At 33.6% G+C, this 20,005-nt stretch overlaps 1 protein-coding gene across 2 annotated transcripts; it reads right to left on the reverse strand.

Moving 5' to 3' along the window:
- Positions 1–713: 713 nt before the first annotated feature.
- Positions 714–14,795, reverse strand: Rim2 (replication in mitochondria 2). 2 transcript variants are annotated; one of them, XM_068294299.1, is made up of 7 exons: positions 14,074–14,795; positions 4,245–4,455; positions 3,972–4,042; positions 3,175–3,306; positions 2,835–3,108; positions 2,545–2,762; positions 714–1,752 (listed from the first exon to the last, which is right to left on the reverse strand). In XM_068294299.1, the coding sequence occupies exons 1-7, from the start codon at positions 14,118–14,120 to the stop codon at positions 1,626–1,628; spliced, it is 1,080 nt and encodes a 359-aa protein (XP_068150400.1). In that variant the 5' UTR covers positions 14,121–14,795; the 3' UTR covers positions 714–1,625. The 2 variants fall into 2 exon arrangements, with proteins under 2 accessions (XP_068150400.1, XP_068150399.1); XM_068294298.1 differs by having other exon boundaries at positions 4,224–4,455.
- Positions 14,796–20,005: the final 5,210 nt, after the last annotated feature.

Below are 20,005 nucleotides of genomic sequence, written 5' to 3' on the forward strand. Positions count from 1 at the left end.
ATAAACACTTGTTGTTATCGCAAAATAACTTCAATGGCTTCTCAGTGTGGCCAGAGCGAAAAGGCAAGGGCGGTAGATTGAAAAATTTTCAAATTTGACTTATCTACATTAATTTCAATGTCAATTTGAATTTACCAGATAATTAAAACATTTCACAAATTCATGTTGAATTGATATTAATTGTATTATATTTGATTGAGCCTTTCGGTTGGTATATTCAATTGTTAGAATAATGTATTGTACGAATTTTTATACGGATATGATATATCTGAGCCAATAAAAGGCACATCCTGCACTTGCTAAATGAGAATAAATCTAAATTTAATCATTTGATCATCTGATTATTATTTATGGCTGCCTCTTCAGTCGGCGTTTACTCACATTAAGTCATGAACTATGAACATGGGTCTGCAGACATTTGTTGATAAGATTAAAAATATATACGTAAATAGGAGCTACCAATAATTGTAGGAACACACACACAAATAACCAATTGAGACTCATATAAAAACCATTTATTTTTTGTGTTATTTTTAAACAGAAAAATTGTATGTATTTATTGATTTCACCATTCAATCAGATTGTAATCAATTATTCACAGTAGTTTTCTTTCGTTTTTTGCTCAAAAATTATTATCAAATAAATATGATTTATGTAAATTAAAAGTGGCACATACTAACTAACTAGTTAAAGGACTAAATAAACAGCAATAATAATAATCATAATAATAATAATAGTTTTATGTCGGATAATAGAGTAACTAAAACGTATATCGCATTTGTGGAAACTTAACAGAAACATCTATGTAGTTATTTAATACATTTAATAAGTAGGTGTATTTTGTTGTTGTTGGTGTATTCATTTTTTTTTTTTTTTTCTTAAATGGCGACCGTGCACCTGAAGCTGAATTAACATTTTTGTTGTTGTAGTTGTTTTACATTTGTGCTTAAATACTAAAATCTAAAGGAGCGTGTGTTTTTTTTTCTTTTTTGTTCATATATATACAATATATATATGTATGTATATATAGGTAACTATTTACAACATATTCTGAACGCTTTTTGCCATCTACATATTTACATAAATATCAAAATATCAACCACAATTTTATAAGTAAATACATATACATATATATAATATATATACATATACATATATTGTATCTTTAACTAATTAGCAGCCTTTTTTAAATTTTGATAACATTTTTGTTGCGAATTCTTCAAACTTAAGTCGTTGTTTGCTTCATTCCTCTCTACTACTTTCATATATGTATGTATGTATAAATAATATAATTCGTGCCTATTTCTGCGCGTTTTTTCAATATTTGTTTTTGGCCAACGTTTAACGTCTCAAGTCTGTCGAGTTCGTTTCCCCTTAGAAGCTAATTCATGTCGTTTTTTTTAATAAAAGCAACAAAAAATTTGCGCTCGTTGGTTGGTATTGTTTAAATCGTCTAGAAAACTGATATATGTATATATATATATGATTAGAATTAAATTGCAGCAGTCGCTTTCTACATATGCACAGATTGGGTTCACTATCTTTCATTGTTAACTAATTAGGAAATTCCTATCCTGTCGCTCTTCATCTCTCGATTTCTCTTGCATTCAGATGGTGCAGGGGCATTAAAAATCATAGAACTCGTTCGATTTGTTATTAAATCGTCGGGTTAAAACGTAAACTACAGCTTCATAGGTGGCCATCATAATTGCCGTATTGGGTATCTGTCTAACCAATTGTGTGGCCAAGCCTCTGCAAAGAAAAGAAAATACATATTTAGAGATTTATCAGGATTAATAAATTGTTGAAACAACATTTAGATAAAAGAGAAAAAATAAACAAATAAAACTAATGATTAGAGTGTACTAGGTAATATTTAGCAATTCATGTTCATTTGGCGTGATAATGAAATTAAGATAAACAAATCAAATTTGCAACGTAGAAAAGATTCGAGATAAAAAAATAAAAAAATTGTCTAAAAAATAGATTTCAATTTCGTGGATGGTTCATTAGCGTTCGATGAAATGAATTTTACCAACGTTCTTAAGGCATCCGCTTTGTCATTAAACATATATATTATTATAGACTACTGCATTGAAGATTTATCAGTCTAGGCTATAGAATTTATAAATAAAATCAAGAAAAATTCAATATTTAAATATAGAAATAAACAAAAGCCATTGAAGACAACTTGGCATGTACCGAAGTTTTGATACACTTTCATTATAAGATGATTATTATTAATTGAGTAAAGACTAAGTCTTTCAAAGGACACTATTTAATCGCTTATATAGTCTTCTTAATGGCATTATAAAGTGTTTATTCTTGTCTTTAACACGGAGACTATTAAGATCACTTCTTAGGGGAATTACTTGTCTAATCTATCAGTTAGAATGGGATTTACTTAAACAAGTAACATTAATTATAAATAATTAGATTGTCGAGCAAAGATTAACATAAAAGGGGAACTTTGCTTGGAATGCAAAGGGGGAATTACACTTATTAAATTCTAGACCTTAACTAAATAAATTTTGTTTTGTTTACCTATATAAGCCAGCTCGTCCCTCTTCTTTCCACACGGTATGCAGAGTTTGCCAAAATGAATTATATTTATTTCCCTCTTCCCGCAGTCGTGTACGTGCCACTTCATGTGGATAGGCAATGCAGGAGGCAATTGTCTTCGAAACAGCGCCAGCCATCATGAATTCCAAAAAGTCACGTGATCCCTTTGTATCTGTATGTCTTTGATTTCGTTGTTCCAACTAAAAAGGCAAAACGAAGTAAATTGTTTATAAGATATCGGTTATTTTAGATTAGCATTGTTTGGGATTTACCAATTTCGATTTGATAAACTCATAGATGACAAAGTGCACCATAGTCTCACAGATGCCAAAATAGCTGGCTGTGATGCCTTTGTAAAAAGCTGCTATTCCTCCCTGAGCATAGACACGTTCAATGCACTGTCTAACAGTCATTTGGACCTTAGAATTGTAATCCAATTGCATGCGTGTCTTGACAAACCAAATGGGATTCGTTACGGTGGATGAGACAAAACCAGCACTCGCGGCACTCATTATATGAACCAATGGGGAATCGCGTTCAACAAAACTAGAAAAAGTATAAAGATCATACATATATTAGTTTGTACAAATATTCGATGGAGCCAAGACTTACCCCAGACTGTTGAGCGTGGTTTTGGTTTGTGAATATGTGCAAAAGTATATGGCACGGGAAGGTGCCACTCCAACGAGATTCGGACCGAGACCTTTAAACAAAGCACGGGGACCTTCATTTTGGACAATATGGCTGAAATCATTAAAAGGTTGAAAATATACTATTATACATTCTATTAAGATTGAAGATCTGTATTGTGAAACCTACAAACAGAATGCTATAGTAAATAAGAAAAAAATTTGGAATCCATTGAGATAAGATCCAATACAAATACTTGAACACACGGTTACTTGAACATTTCAAAAAGAAAGTGTATACTCTTTACTATTGTAATGAATAAGATTAATTTCGAGATCGAATGGGATTAGACTGAATGCTTATATACGGCATGTTTTGGGAGATGACTGGATCCCGATAACCAAATATTTTATGAAATATCACAAATTTAAACACGAATAATTAGAATCTAGTTAGTTGAAACTCAATTAAGTGGAATCTTACGAATTGTAATTAGGAAAATGGTCGTGCAATTTTCTTAGGCTTCGAAAATACTGTCTAATTCCATTAATTCTTAGAAGTTTCAGACCTTACAAGTATCTTTGCTAAATAGTATTCTTAATACGAGTAGTTGCATTTTCATATATGTAATTGTACTCCAAGCAGTTAAAAACGGAATGCAAGTTTGTGGAAAGGTATTTTCCGAAACCATTTACCACATTTTAGTCAAATGTGTTTTGGTTAGAACCTTTAAGAATTCGTTTTCAGCTAAATTACATTCAAAATAGATTACAACTTACCGCAGACACTGCATAATGCTCATATTTTTGCTTGTTGTCGATGAGATGCCACAATGTGATATAGCCATAATCTGCAATAGAAGAAACTTGGTTAACACTTTCTACTACATAAGTTGAAATAAAATTTGTTGTTAAAAATGTTGATGCAATTGATTTTATTTTTTATGCAATGCAAATGAAAGATATATTGATGGATGAGTGGATATAAGTTTATATGTATGTATAGTAAGTAAATAAGAAATTTGGTACTACCCTACGGACACCCCCAATCACCTGTGGCTGTGATCTGTTACGTAATATCGTTGTGCTTAGCTTACGTCGTTGTTCTGGTCGTAATAGCTCGGATGTTGGACCAATATTCGCCGGTCCACTTGTGGACTCATTGAGGCGTGTCGTGGGCGTTAGAAATGCCGTTGAGCTTTGTAGACGAGTTTTTACCACTTCTAAGGGACATGTTACCACAGCTCCAACTGTGCCAGCGGATCTGCCAGAAAAAGAGAGCGAATAAACAATAAATAAATGTAAAACAAAATGAAAAAGGAAAAAACAAAAATGCAAATTGTCTCTCATCCACACAAAAGTCTAAAAATATACAAGTAGTTTGAGCAATTTGACATAAAACACACATGGTCTCGACTCTATGCGCCCCTCTCACCCCTCCCATTCGAACACTCTTAAAAATAAATCCCATTTGGCATAAATATATGTTTTTTCCTTTGCTACTTAAATGTTTTCAATTTTTGATTTGCGTAATACAATTTTGCTAGATGATATTTATTGTTTCCATTTGAATTGATTGTGTCTCATCCACTTATTTTCTATTGGCCGCACACATTCATTACAAATGAAAATTGCATTGTTCCGTACTCTCACCCCAAATTGTTTGTTCCAATTGATATCTCAAGGTTAGCCAACATTCAAGGTCATCATTGAATGGTGAAATTATGGGGAGAATGCTAATTAAAGGGTAAGGAATTTTCTAGAATTGATTAATCATGACCTTTGCTTAGGAACAGAAATGCCTTCAATGGCTAGTTATTTATTTTCTTCTCCAAGGTTTTCTTGTAATTTATTTAATTGTTTGCTAATAATTAATAAACTTGTGATAAAAGTACAAACATTAAAAAGGTCTTATCTATTATAACAGCCAAACTCGTGATCTATAAATGAGAGACTTGTAAATTCTGGGAGTTGGCAACAGAATAAATAAACCAAGTAAGTTGTAGCATCGACTTTGGTATACCATGCATCGACTTTTTTAATTGCCGTTTCGCTTTTAGGATCTAGTGAATTGCCTTCCATCTCGCTCACTTTTATAAACACTTTAGCACTTTGGCGCCGCTAACGGCCAATTCTGCCTTTTGGCTTACCTTTAAAAGATGTTTCAATGCGTAACTTGCCTATTTTTAGACTAATTTTAAAGAAATTTAGGATGTTGATTGATATTCATAGTATATATTAGTGTAACAAATTTGATCGGAATATTTTATATATTGAGAAAGAAATTCGGTTATTTGTTTTGAAATTGAAGGGACGGAAGGTTAAGGTGCCAAAGAATTACAAGGAAGTTAAACAACAAACTTGGTGGCTTTGCCTTGTATATTTTTCGGGAAAAAAAGTTTTCAAAAACATTTGGAAGAAATATAAATTACATAAACACAATTCGATCTCAAATCAACAATTTGGTGGTTCTTGCTCTTAAATTTATATGATCATATAGACGCATGGATAGGCTGATAAGAATATAGAAGTTTCCTTCATACATTTTGACGACATTAATATGCCATTTCACTCTTGGAACCAACAAACAATAAACACAAAAAAGTTGTTTCCCCTATTAACAACAAAGTTTGATCGATGAAAAAGAAATTGATTTACATTTTGGTGAACGACACGAGAGTCGCCCAATCAGTTTCCCGTGACGCCCTACCGCAGCACACACCAGCTCATTTCTCTGTCATCTACAATCTATATAGTATGCAAATATGTATAATAATTTTACAAAATCTTTGTCTGATTGCACTCTGGGGCAATGTTAAACCGGTTTCAACTGACTACAGATTGACCCGTCAGACGATAACCTGGAGGCTAGCCTAGCAATGAATTGCCATTTGGCGCTGATTTCAAATCCAACGTTATCAATAAACAGTAGCCCCATATACAATTTACCATATATTATTGTATGCGCTGAGATTCTCAGTTGAATCTGGTATACAAATAAATGACATAATATATAAACTGTTAAACCGGTAAGAACACGCCACGAAATACCGAGACCATATGCTCTAAACAGATAGATCATTATTTGTTTGTTCGTTTTGTTAACTTTGTCAGGGGAAATGATTCGGCGCAATTTTGTTTTGTTTTGTGTAGGTCATTTGATATGGCACGAGTGATTCAAAAATGAAAAAAAAAAAATTGTTTCAATCTATTAACAAGAATTGCGGCTATTTAATTTCTATATTAACATGCAAGCCTGAAATATCACAGTAGGAAATTAATACCACAATCCAAGAGTTAATGCAATTTGCCAGACAGATGAACAAACAACAGACAATTGTAAATCAAAGTCAGTGCGAACAATGATAATGAGAGCTCAACTCGCGCATATACCTATATAGTATATATGTATATACATATAGGTAGGTAAAATTGGCTATTTAAAGAATTGCTTTCACGGTTCATTGTTCATTATTCACTTGATACAAAGCAACAAAACAAACAGAACAAATGGGGAAATGCAAATAATTAATCAACCAGCAATCAATCATATCTCAAATTTCATAAATTAAATATGCCAAAACTTTTTGTAGCAAAGGGTAAATTTCTCTCTTGGGATGGTCACTATAGGTGAATAAAGTATAATGATTATAATTAATTTAAGTTAAAGATTCTACTTTATATTGTTTGCAAATACATAAATGTTTTCAATTTGAAAACTGATAGGATTAAAAGATTTCGTCAAAATAATTGTAAAGGGTATTCTATTGAATTGGATAGATAAGAAAGATAACAACAACAAATACAAGAGTTCATTGACAGAACTTACAAATGTCTAATCGATACAGTCTTTTACATTACATATTCTTCTGAACAACTTTTAGAACATTTTATGTATTAGTTTGGTTTGGCACAAACCAGCTGAACATCAAACTGATGAATTTTGCTTTCAATTGTTTGGGTTTTTAGCGAATCGAACTTTCATTTGTAATTCTACAGGTTAAAGTTTTCAAAGTCATTATCTATTTGGCAAATATATGAACGTCAGTTGAGATACAAAGCGGAAAGAATGCAACATTTTCTTCAATAAGTTTTGTTTTTCAACTGACATTGTTAAGCTAGATCTCAACCCACCCAGAGTTTGGAAGATTGTTTTAGCAGCTATCACCTTGATGAGTCTCCGGATCTAAATATATACATACATATCTCTATCTCTTGACTCAAACAGGAGTGAAATCTGATGACGAGCTTATTTATGACAATTTCATTAGAAAAAGGAAAACAGTTTTCCGAGAATTAAAATTCGTGATGTAAACTAGTGGTCTACTCTGAAATCGTTATCCAGGATGTTTTTTTTATCACCTGTTTAAACATTGCGTCTTTTTATACCCTTGCAAAAAGGGTATATTAATTTTGGTCAGAAGTGTGCAACGCATAGAACGAAGCATCTCCGACCATACAAAGTATATATATTCTTGATCAGCACGACGAGACGAGTTCAACTAGCCATGTCCGTCCGTCCGTCCGTCTGGATCAACGCAAACTCCTCCTAGACCGTAAGAGCTACAGAGCTGAAATTTTGCACGTAGGCTTGTATATACTGCAGGCGTTGTATATCTCGGATTCAGCCGGATCGGACCACTATATCATATAGCTCCCATACAAACCCCAAAGTCACGAACAGTGACTTTTCTCAATAACTTCGTTATTTTCTATGCTATTATCGTGAAACTTAATATTAGAGAGTTTACTACGCCTATAAGCGACTATGCCAAATTTGATCAAGATCGGGTGACTATATAATATTGCTCCCATACAAACGGCCAAGTCACGAACAGTGACTTTGTCAATACCTTCGTTATTTTCTGAGTTATTGTCGTGAAACTTAATATTAGAGAGTTTACTACGCCTATAAGCGACTATGCCAAATTTGATCAAGATCAGGTGACTATATCATATAGCTCCCATAGTAACGATTGGTCGAAAACAGTGACTTTGATCAATATCTTCGTTATTTCCTATGATTGTAGGCCTTTCTTTCTCAAGCTTAAGCCTTTTTAGATAAAACGTTCTTCCACATTGATGGCTAATAGGTAAGGATAGAGTTACCAAAAAAGTTGCAAGGGTATACAAACTTTGACGCGGTCGAAGTTAGCCCCGGCCCTCTGGTTATTTCTAGGAAAGTGGAGCTCCTACCACCAACTTAGAGTACGCCTAATATACCCTTTCACAATAAAGGTCGACAAAAATATGTGTGAATGTTTTCTTTTTTTATTTACGAAATATTTTTGGGTATCGTCTCATTGATTGCATTTTCATTTCTGTATCAATGGCCTTTCTCTATATGTACATACGCATGTGTCTCTTGACTCAAGGCGTTTTGTGTGTGTACAAACAAAATTTACACATTTGCAACCGGTTAATGAGCGCGATTTAGCTGTTTTTTGACTTCTCCCCCAACAGCCGAACATCTGTTGAACGAAACGCTCCGTTCACACAACACGCGCCGGAGATAAGAGTGGAAATTTTGGCGAACCAGACGAAATCCTCACAGGTGGTGCTGGCGGGTGGGTATTGGTGGTATTGACGGTGCTGCGCTGCGTCATGCTTTGCATGAGTGACTTTTGCACTAACCCCCCAGGTGGAGGAGCTGGTGGTGGGAATTTAAAATGCGCCATTTGATAAAAAACCGTCTTGGTGGCGTCTTCTCCTTATCAAGAATATAAATTTCTACAACATACAAAATGTATTTCTAGACAGTTTTTTTGTGTGTGTTTTCTCTTATCAGTGCGAATATTTATATATATATATTTTTTTTTGTTATTAGATTACGAATTTGATGGAAAATTTTGTCAATGTTTCTTAATGGGTCAACACCTAACGAGATAAAAGAGAAAGAGAGAATTATGTAGAATTTGTATAAATTGATAGAAAGTTTTGCCTGTTGCCTGTTTTTTTTTTTGCACTAAAATAATTTCAATAAAATTGTTGTTATTTATTCAATGAACTTGGCACGAGACCTTCTATAAGTATTTATATATCTTTGTGTAAATAAAAATCGTTTTTTTTGTTTGTTTTGTATTCTGAGTGATTCAAAATTTGTTTATACGATTTTATGTATATATTTTATAGATACATATTTAGATATTTTAGTATGATAAAACCAAGGAAAAGAAATTAGTGTCTAGATCAAGAACAGGGAAAAATAAAAGAAATATTTAATGCCCTTGACATAATTTGTTGTGATCAAGAAAATAGAATTGTTAACGGGATGGCCTCGTTTTTTGAATAGATAAAAATAATATGATCCCTATATAATTCCTTATCTTTTCAAATTATATACATAACTTAATAACATAAGTGGGTTTTGTAAACTATAATACTATACAGCTATGTAAGCCAGAATTAGAAAAAATAGAGAAAGAAACACTCAAAAAGTGTTTTTATATATGATCGATTTTGCTTAAAATATTGGCCTCTTGAATATCAAAATAAAAAAACCAAAATAAAAACCATTTGCCTACGTGCCGAAAAACATGTCATGTCGCTTATTTTCAATACTAAAGAAATATCCGAATGACTAAATATGTTCCAGCTCATTTTCTCTCCCAAGAGATAAAAAAGTATCTTAGCCAGATGGTCTGTAACCTTTTTAGCCGTCTTTTGAAAATGTTGTAAAAGCACACATTGCTTTGCCTTCAACCGAGTCAGTGTGCCACAAAAAGTTTGTTTGCCCCTCCTCTTTAGATTGCAGCGAATTGAATATGAAAACAACAACAAATCAATTGCCAAGTTACTCCCGTCCGTTGTCCCCACCGCTCAATTGCATTAGTAAGATTTTAGTTTTATTGTTTTTTTTTGCAAATATAAAAGCAAAAGCTTTTTTTTTATTTTCTTGTTTTGTCTCAACAATTTGCGTCGAAGCCAAAATCTGAAACTATCTCAAAATGTGTGTCTAGCCGAATTTCACAATTTTTTCTAATTGTTTTGATGACAAAAATTATTTAAGGTAACATAGAGAAGAAAGTCGGCCATAAAATACCTTTTGAAAGTTAATGATAAAAGTTTTCTACTTAAATAAAATAAGTTTAACATACAGAGCGTATACTTAATGTGCAAGCAATCGATTTCTAACAATATAGTTCGATATTTTTGTTAATATCAGCTCAATCCCAAAGACATATTGGAACATTTTGACATAAACGATATGTAAATATCTATTTTTTCTTTTTCCCGTACATTTTCCATGAATTTTATTGAACCTCATACACACATTTAGTTGATGCGTGAAAGGTATCTAAAGATAAAGCTAAATTTGCGTTTTATTTTGTCTCTATTTTTCTTAAACTGTTTGTTGGATGCATGTCAGGTTGTTTTGTTTTGTATTTTTTTCTTTTCTAGTTTATTTATAGCACAAAACAATGCAACAGTGGGTGTGTTTGTGTGTGTGTGTAGACAAGGTTGTTTTTGTGTAGATAGTAAACATGAGATACCCCATATAAACTAGTTCGCTGTTTGGGGTTTTAGGAGGTATTAAGAGAGCTCAAGTTGCAACGTGAACTGAGTGTCTTCTCCTCCAACCTATCGTTCCACTATCACTACCGATAAGTATTTATTATGTTTACATGCAAGCATATATTCATTGTCTATCTGTGTGTGTGTGTGTGTGAAGTCTTACTATAATTGCGGGCCTTATTCCATAGTTGATAAATAAACTCTGAATGCCGGCCGGCCGGCAAATAATTTTGCCGTTCATTTCTTTTTGCATTCTAAATGTTTGCTTTTGTTCTCTAGTTTGCAGATAAATTATACATACAAATAATAAATGAAAGAGGCGGTAAAACTATGTGAAATTCTAGAAAATCTTTTGATAGCTAATATAAATGCTTCAAAGACTTAAAATCGTTTTTGTATCACCCCTCAAATTACAAGTAGAGAAGTGAAAAGATTGATAACAGTTCCCACTAAAAGTCCTTTAGCAAGAAGGAATATAATTAAGAGGAAGATAAGAACTTGTCAATTTTATAAACATTTGTAAAGTGGTTCACTTTAACTCAAATTAATCCATAAATTTCATTAAATTTTTACCCAAAATCCAATAAAAAGCAAACAAAGACCACGCAAAGATTCTGCAAGAGTATTCAACCATCGGCTCAGTCAACTTTACGTTCTGTGATGAAATTGTTTAATATAATTTCATTCATTTCATTCATTTTCGAGTAAAATTTCATTCCTTGAGAATAAAAAAGGTGAAGAAGGATTCCCTGATCTCACTCTATTGCAAATTGCACATACTTTCACACTTTTTTTCGGTCAGTGTGTGTTCACAAAAGTTGGCAGTGGCGCCAAAGAACCGACGGCAACATTGGGAACAACAAACGAATTTTTTTACGTTTTGGGGGTAACACGCTCTCTTCACGTGTTTCCTAAATGGCGGTACGAGATCAGAGAATATGGGCTGGCAAGGGAACACAGAAGCTCACAAAAATACATACATATGTATGTGTATAGAAACAATTCAAGATAAACGTCAAACACCAAATCGCTCACATTCGCTAAAACACACACCAAAAATTTCGTTGAGTAATATATCACCAAAAAAAAGGAAACAAAAACAAATACACCGAAATTTATATGAAGCCAAAAAAAAAATTTGTTGGGGTGAAATTTCTGCAGTTGTAAATACAGATCCATATAGCGAGGCCTACAAGGCCATTATAATTAAATAGCGTACTAAGGAGGATATTCATACATTAATATGCCAATTAAAACAAATTTGGTTTTTAAAAATTAAATTCATTCGCTTAAAATATTATTGTCACATGTTATAATTTAACATTTATATTACACTATAATATATTTTATAAGGATGTCGATTTTATGACACTAAGTCGAAACGAAAACTTCTTTGCTTTCTAGTAGTTTTGTTATTAAATAATGATAATATTTTTAGCCAAAGAAACGTATGATTTATATTTTACCCTTGTTTCTTGTTAGTCTTTTATTTATACAAAAAGATCTCAAAACGGGCCTATGAAGGAAAAAAAAAAAACATTTTCATTTCCCCTATTGGCTGCTTGGTTCAATGCTTTTCCATTGCATGTTGCTTCCATTATTCAAGTAATTCATTTGTGCCCCCTCACACACACACAGACACAGTCAATGCCCAATTTGATTGCACCAACAATAAAAAAAAAGTCACCACAATTTTATTATTTATTCTATTTTTAGCCTCCCTCAAGCATATGAGTTTTATTTTTGTTTTTTGAGTTTGTTTTGCCCTACCCCCTCAATGATGGGGCATATCAAGCAGATTAATAACTTGCTCAACGAGTTGAAAAAACTCACACAGCCGATTTCTGATTCTGATTTTTGTAGTAGGAAGCAATTGTTTACATATATTTTTACATGGAAGTATCGAAAGATCGAGCCCCTCTCTTTTCAACCAGTTTGTGTTTTGGAATACTGAATTATGTAAATATTACACACAAAATTTTGAGGGGCTTGTTAGTTGCGTTTAATAATGAAATTTTCTTTCATAATAAACATTTATTCAACCATATTTGCCACGACCCTCTATTGACATTGGACCACTAAAGCATTTAAATAACAACAAACAATACAAATTTAAAGATAAGATATACCATAGATTATCTTTGTTTTAGTTTAACATTTTAAGTGCTTCCTTCTTTGAGGACAGCTGATTGCATTCAAGTGCAAAAGCTTTGGTTAACCATTGACCAAGTCGTAGTAAGGTTTGACCTTGCGAAATTATCCTTTTCATCTTATAATCCTATGTGGATGAGTATAGAAATTACATTTTTATGAAACTAAAACAGCTTGTATTTGTCGGTAAAGGGAGAACTCAAATAATAATAATAATCTAATTTATAATTCTCAACTAGTTTTAGCAACAGAAGGTCTGATACGACCTTGAAATGTTTATATTATAAGCTTAGGAATAAGATCAAATAATTTTTAGCACAAACATCAAAATTCACTTTTAAAAATCGAGTATTAAAGAGACCAGATTTTAGTTTTTAGTATAAAAGTCTTTCTGTTTATATCGTATTTTAGTTTATATTTGACTTTCGAAACACTATGGGGTAATGAGGCCTTTTTTTAAGAAGTTGTAAGGATGTCGATCCTCGATTATTTTCAGTATTTTTAGTCATTGAGATATATTCAAGAATTTCCAATTAGGATCATGGACGGATACAGGATGCGACTATGGGGGATCCGGACGCCTTTTTTTAATCATTTTGGACTTTTCCATTTGTCCTAACGCCAAAATGAATGATTCTTGACGAGATCGTGAAATTTTCATAAATTCTCAAACTGGCAAAATGCTTTTCTTTAAATCTACTGAAGCCGGAAACCTTAATTTTCTAATCGGACCCACTTCGAAAATATTTTCTAAATCCCCTTAATGGGGTGGGTGGTTAAAGTGTTCGCAGTGCAAATCAGTATTGGAATCTATTTCACCAAAGCCATTGCCCTGAAACCTGAGGCCAAAATTTAAATTAACATTTATTAGTTCCAAATTAGTTAATCATTCACACTTAGTAACCAAGATGTTGGCCATTTGGTTTTTTAGCTCTAAACTTAATTAAATTTTATTATTTTGTTTAGTTTCTGGCAATTGCGACTTATTTTGGTATTAGGAGAAGTGCTACAAATTACTAGCTAAGAAAAAAAACCGGTTTTATTTCACTTTGACGCTCTGCTGACCTGCGATAAGACGCAGAGAACTCACACACACGTACACACAGTCTTACAAGCACACACACACACACACACATTCAGAGATAGAGACCCCTAATCCAATTTGAATTTAGAAATTAATTGAGAAAACAAAAACAAAAGGAAATGTTCAACTCACCCGCCGGCTATCAAGTGGATGAAAGTGTCTGTTGTACTTTGGGACATTATTTGTTGTGATTACAACAACAACAACAGCAGCAGCAATGAAGAATTCAAGTAATTAACGCGCACAGCAAAACAAAAATAATAACAACAAGAACGCGGACAAATTTTCGTCTTCTTCTCCTTTAAGGCACGTCGCGTAGGCGTGTGTACGAGTCAGCGGGGAGAAAGGGTTGGCGGGATGTCCACACAAAATAACTGTGCGGTTGCGGGGGGCAAGCGCCCAGCGAGCGCTGCTCAATTTGAAAGAATTTTTTCAGTGCTTCCGCGTTTTTTTTTCTCACTATTTTTCCCTCTCGAAATTCGTTGTGAATGTAAAACTTTGGCAATTTTGTTGCACTTGGATTTTGTTTGTAATTTATTTAATTTTGTGTCGGGTTTTTGGCAATCGAAAGTTATGCAATTAATTTCACTGATTACACTTATCTACATATGCATGGATTGAAATTGCGTCCGGCGCATAGGTTATATTTTAACCACTTATTATCCAATATACGCATTGCATATCATTCTTATTTGTGGATGAGAAATTTTGTCAAGCACTAAAACTTTGTTTATTAATCAAATTTGAAATTTGGCTTTCAGTAATTTTCACAAAATTTATTAAGCTTTTTTCGAAATTTCAGTTAGCGAGCGTGTAATTCACTTTTCCGAATTTTAGACAATAATAATGTTTACTTTTTTCAGACTATAAAACATATGTGCAAAATTCGCCGCAAGCCCTCAAATCGCTTTAAAAAATTGAACTTTCGCCTTAAAAAATTGATAACTTCGCCTTAAAAATTGAAATTTCGCCTTAAAAAATTGAGATACTTCGCCTTAAAAAATTCGATAGCAACACTCGATTTTAACGGCGAAAGCGAATTTAATCTTGGAACAGTGGGCATTCCCTATGTGGTTTGATTCTGAAATATTTTTGAACATTGTTAAAAACACAATATGAACGAAATTGTGATATTTTAATAATTATGTGTGAGTGTTAATACATTAATTGGTACAAATTATAGTACAGTATAGTTTGTTTGTTTTTATGTACAATTAAGCTTAACTTATTTTAGGAAAAAAATATAAAATATAAATATATATATAATGTAGATTGTCCTTTTTCATCATCATAAATATTACTGAAAATAAAGCGAAAAAACAAAATGAGATTTGATTTATATGGTATTCCAAATACTTTCCTTTTGTGACACGATGAATAAAGAAAATTAATTTAAGATCATAAATCAAAAACATCAAAATAATTTTAGAATTATAAATTCAATGGTACTCATTCCATAATCGGTAGTCGATTACTTAATCCTCGATTTGCTCTGCCAATCGATAATTTATCGGCGTGTTGCTTAGCTAGTCGAAAGCTTAGCAAAGTTCTACACCGATAATTACTTATTATCCAATAATTACCACCTGATTAGAAAATAACGCGGTCTTTTTGAAACAATTGTACTTTGTTTGCACAAAATGAAATATTTCTGCCGAATGTTCTTTGATTTCATGGATGGGATTTAACTGCTGTTAAATTTAAATTATAAATACATTTTTGTTCCTCTAATCAGATTCTTTAATTAAGTCATAAGTCATATTAATGTATTTACCTATCGTGGATTTTCCCACAGGAGTATTCATTAAAGTACAATATAAATAAAGATCATTAGATGACAATGGTGTTACTTGAGAGTTGTGTAAATTATTAAATGTCATTTTAAGAGCCGTCAAATAAAGTCCATTTTGGCTGAATGACCTTGAAATGGAGTCTGCTAAATTGCGCTTAAATTTAGTATGTAATATAAACTTTTGTGAGTGTAAAAATTAAGTGTAAGCCGAGTAAATTGTGAGATGGTTCTATGCATACTCCATTACACCCGAGCCATTAGACTTGAGAATTTTTAATGATCCAAACGAGAGACAATGGCAAACAACTAAAATATTGCCATATCTAGAAGGTTGCTGTATTATACTTTGTTTTTGCTTTGGACGCAGTTTTTCAGTTAATTGACCATTAAGTGGCAAAGGTGTAAGCATTTCAAATTGAGTTGTAGAAAAGCGAAAAAATAAACCCGAAACTGAAAAGCCCACGTTCAATATGTTGACTGCCACAAAGAGAAGGCGACGGCGGCGGAGTAAACTCCATTCAAACCAGACAAGAAAAGACAGACGCGCACATTAATTATGTTAATTGAAGTATAGCACAGTCTAAGGCGCAAGGCAGTCACAGTAAGAGAAAAAAAAGAGAGTGAGAGACCAGAATTAAGCCATCCTCCACAGAGTCAGAGCCAACAGACACATAACTCATAATGCCATTTCCGCATGAAGTCGTCCTCCTCGTCCTCGTCCTCATCGTTGTCGTCGCTGTCTTCTCCAGTCATATAGAACTTTATGCAAGACTTCATTAAAACTTGCCAGGCATTTGTCTTCAGCTTGAACGTAGAGGAACTTAAACTGGAACTAGAACTGAGAACAGAAAACTAAAAACTGAAAACTGGTAAAATGTATGTATGTAGGAGGCAAGCCTTAGATACAAGGCCCCAAAAACCAGACAAACTGCAGTTGTGCCTAATGACCACAAAAATGCAGCCAAATGCAGTTTAATTTATGACCAAACAACTCCGAAAAATTGTAGACAAGATGCGCAAGGAGGTGGTAAATTGGTTAAAGAAGATTTTGGTCAAGCTTTTGCCTATTTTTGCAGGCCGAGAGTTTCTTTGTAAGTTAGTGGGAACTTAAAATTGTCCATTTCTTACACGTAAAGCCATTATGAAAACGATTAGTCAGGTTTCGAGTCCGATTCTGCAAGGATATTAGTTGTAAAGGAACAGACTGACAAAACAAAGTATAACATAAATATGTGAACATTTTGGGTTTTAGTTGATATCTTAAAGACTGATGAATAAGGAAATAAGTCTTTAAGATACAGATAAAATTCTCTGAAAGCTATTGCTCGAGTCTCTTTCGCTCAAGGAGAAGGTAAAGAAAGTCCATCATAACTTCCTTGGTTTGTTTTTTAGAATAAAATGACAATGTTATTAAATAATTAAGTTTGTGGCAATTTTTTTGCCAACCCATGCGAAAACTCCCCATGCATGGATCCTTTCATTGTCTAGATTAGGTAGTTTATTCTTAGCCACCAAAACCAATTGCAGTTTGCATGGCAAATACACAGAAACCACTAACGAAACCGAGCCCAACGGCTGAGTGATTTATGAGGCTGCTCTATCTCTCTTTCTCTCTCTCTTTCTGTCCTTGGCTTCATCTCCTTGAGTTGACGTTATCAGTTAATTTGGTAATTGTTGGTTAAGGAGCCAGTCTTTGGAGCATCTGAAAATCGCATTAGCAGTCATTTAATTGTAGAAAATCTATTTAGATCTATTTAGATATTTCAAGGCAAGAGCCCAGAGCTCAGGTGTTTTATGGTTTGTGTGTGGGTGTGTGTGTGTGTGTATGTGTGTGTGTGTGGGTGTGTGTGTGGGTTTGGTATGGCATATCCTATTAATAGACGAACAGGGGCATCTCAAGGCCAATGCCAATCATTGAAATCAATCAAAAAAAAGAAATGAAAATGAGCAAACAGACACAAGTCTGTAGACAAGGTTGAGTCCTATCCTCATCCATCCATCGTTCTCCCCACATCCCATTCCTAGTTGTGCATTGTCCCGATTGCGAACAATGCATAATTACTGATAATGATTTTGCGCATTGTTGAGGTTGAGCTTTGGGTTTTGGTTTTGATTTTCAGTTCTATTGTTCTGACGTGCCTTATGATGAGGTCGCAGGATGAAGCTGCTGCTGTTGCTGCTTATAATGATAAAAAAAATAATATGATAATGATGATGATAATGTTGATGGCGATGATGACGTTACCTGATTGCCTTGTCAGTGAGCTTAGTTATGGGATAGATTCGCGGCATTCGACAAGATTCGTGTAATTCTCGCCTCTGACTAGTCGTCGGTGTCGGCGATTTTTAAGCTGCGAAACGATAAAATAATAAAAATTGATTTGCCCGTCATGTTTTGGCGATAAAATTTTACAACAACCAGAGAATCTAAGAGTCCCAGAGAGAGAGAGAGAGAGCCATGGAGTGATGGAGTGAAGCGCGCGTCATGCGAAATTATCATTATAACCTCAGCAGGAGAAGCATCTCAGTCAGCAGCGGGAGCATCACATAACAAGGCTGAGACCTCATGCACGGCTTGCAAATCATAGTTAACGACTTCAACTCCCTTGCCAACTTCCAAATCCCAATCCAAGACTGCAATCCCCTTCTTGTCCTCCACTGGGCCACAACAGATGCCAGTGTTGTGTGGTTGAGATTGAGATGAGTTTTCAATTAAACTGTTCGATGTGTTTTTTCACACCTTTCCTCCTACTGATTGCTATCCTTTCCAGCCTCTCTATCAAGAACTAGAGTTAAACTATAACTAATTGAGAAGTCAGTTTACAATTTCAAGGCTTTGGCTTTATCAAGTTGGGTGGTGCCAATTTCAAAGACTTAATCGTAATAAAGCACAATGTATCTAAAAAGCAATCATAATAATTGTAAAACCCAAAGAGAGAGTAAAAGAGGAAGAGTTAGATTTAAAACTATTCAAATTTAAATTTATATTTATGGAATCGTGGACCCCTCAACAGACTTTGATAGATTTGAGAGTGACTGAGATGAAGGGAGGCGAGTAGTGGCTTATAGGATAGGACCAGAAGGTTTAGCAAACTATATAGAACATATTTTTTAGTTCCAAAGGATCCATTATTTACTAAAGAACTTGTTTACAGGAGATCCATCTACGCATTTGCTATGTTTAAAATATATCCCAAAAATTGTCATAAATTTTCAATCACAGATAACTACATATATGTTTGAAACGTTGCGGCTAAGATGCAATGGAAAAATGTTGTCAAATTAATTAGATAATGTTGAGGAAAGTTGATTTTTATATCCTTTTTTAATGCAGTGTAGGAGACCCACAAACAAGTATATATATTCTTGATCAGCGTGAGGAGGCGAGTCGATATAGCCATGTCTATATGCCCGTCTGTTCATATTAACTTCAGTAGAAAGGTTTTAATGAAATAAAGTTTGTCAGTTCTTCAGATCAAATCAGATATAACATATAAAGCCCTTTGTAAGAAAGTTTCTCATTGTTCTCTCCTCAATATCAATGAGTCTCAAAAAATCTATCTTGAAGATTATTGATGAATTTCCAAACCCAATGGTCTTAATCAATCTTCTATTTGTTCTTTCCCAAAATGTCAATATTCTAAACTTTGTGTATGAAAAATCATTCACTTGAAATGGTTTTCAAATCGATCAAAGAGTTTTAATTTGCTTTTGCCCTATTTGAAGTTGGCTGCAACTTTCTCGATGATTGAGACATAGTGTTAACATAGTTTCCCAACCCGCAAATCAAACTCTTTTACGAAGTATATGTTTTACACATTTAAATGTTACTCGTTCTTACATGAAAGTTTGCCAAAGTTTGAGTTTTTCCTTTTTTGGAAAACTTTATGAGTGCTATATATAAAAGTTTTAAATGTGACAGTTTGTTGGGCATATAGAATGACGGTCGTAAGAAAAGTGGTTTTATATTGAGCCACTAGGGCGAGGGAGACCTCCTGGTTGGCAGGAGGTTGGTTAAGTTTCGGTTAGAATTTCATTTTGGCTTAACAGAAAAAAAAGAAAGGAAAGGGAAAAACAATTTCAAATTGCACTCAAAGTTAGCAAAAGGTGTTGACAGCAGCATAAGCAGCTCGTAAAGCCAAGCAGCAATGTGTGAAATATGATATGCTCATTAAGGGCTGCCCTTTGAGCCGCTTTCCCTTCATCTCCACATCCACCAACACCTGGAGAAGAAGGAGGTCTTTTGGCTGGCCCAAGGCGCCATGCAAGTCA

This window comes from Drosophila tropicalis, unplaced genomic scaffold (assembly GCF_018151085.1).
Source record: "Drosophila tropicalis isolate 14030-0801.00 unplaced genomic scaffold, ASM1815108v1 contig_845, whole genome shotgun sequence".
NCBI classification, from domain to species: domain Eukaryota; kingdom Metazoa; phylum Arthropoda; class Insecta; order Diptera; family Drosophilidae; genus Drosophila; species Drosophila tropicalis.

Coding starts and splice junctions, on each gene's coding strand:
- Rim2 (XM_068294298.1), bottom strand. CDS start 14,120: ATGTCCCAAAGTACAACAGACACTTTCATCCACTTGATAGCCGGCGG. Junction 3,109..3,174: donor ACCACGCTCAACAGTCTGGG/GTAAGTCTTGGC, acceptor TACTTTTTCTAG/TTTTGTTGAACGCGATTCCC. Junction 1,753..2,544: donor GGACGAGCTGGCTTATATAG/GTAAACAAAACA, acceptor TTTTCTTTGCAG/AGGCTTGGCCACACAATTGG.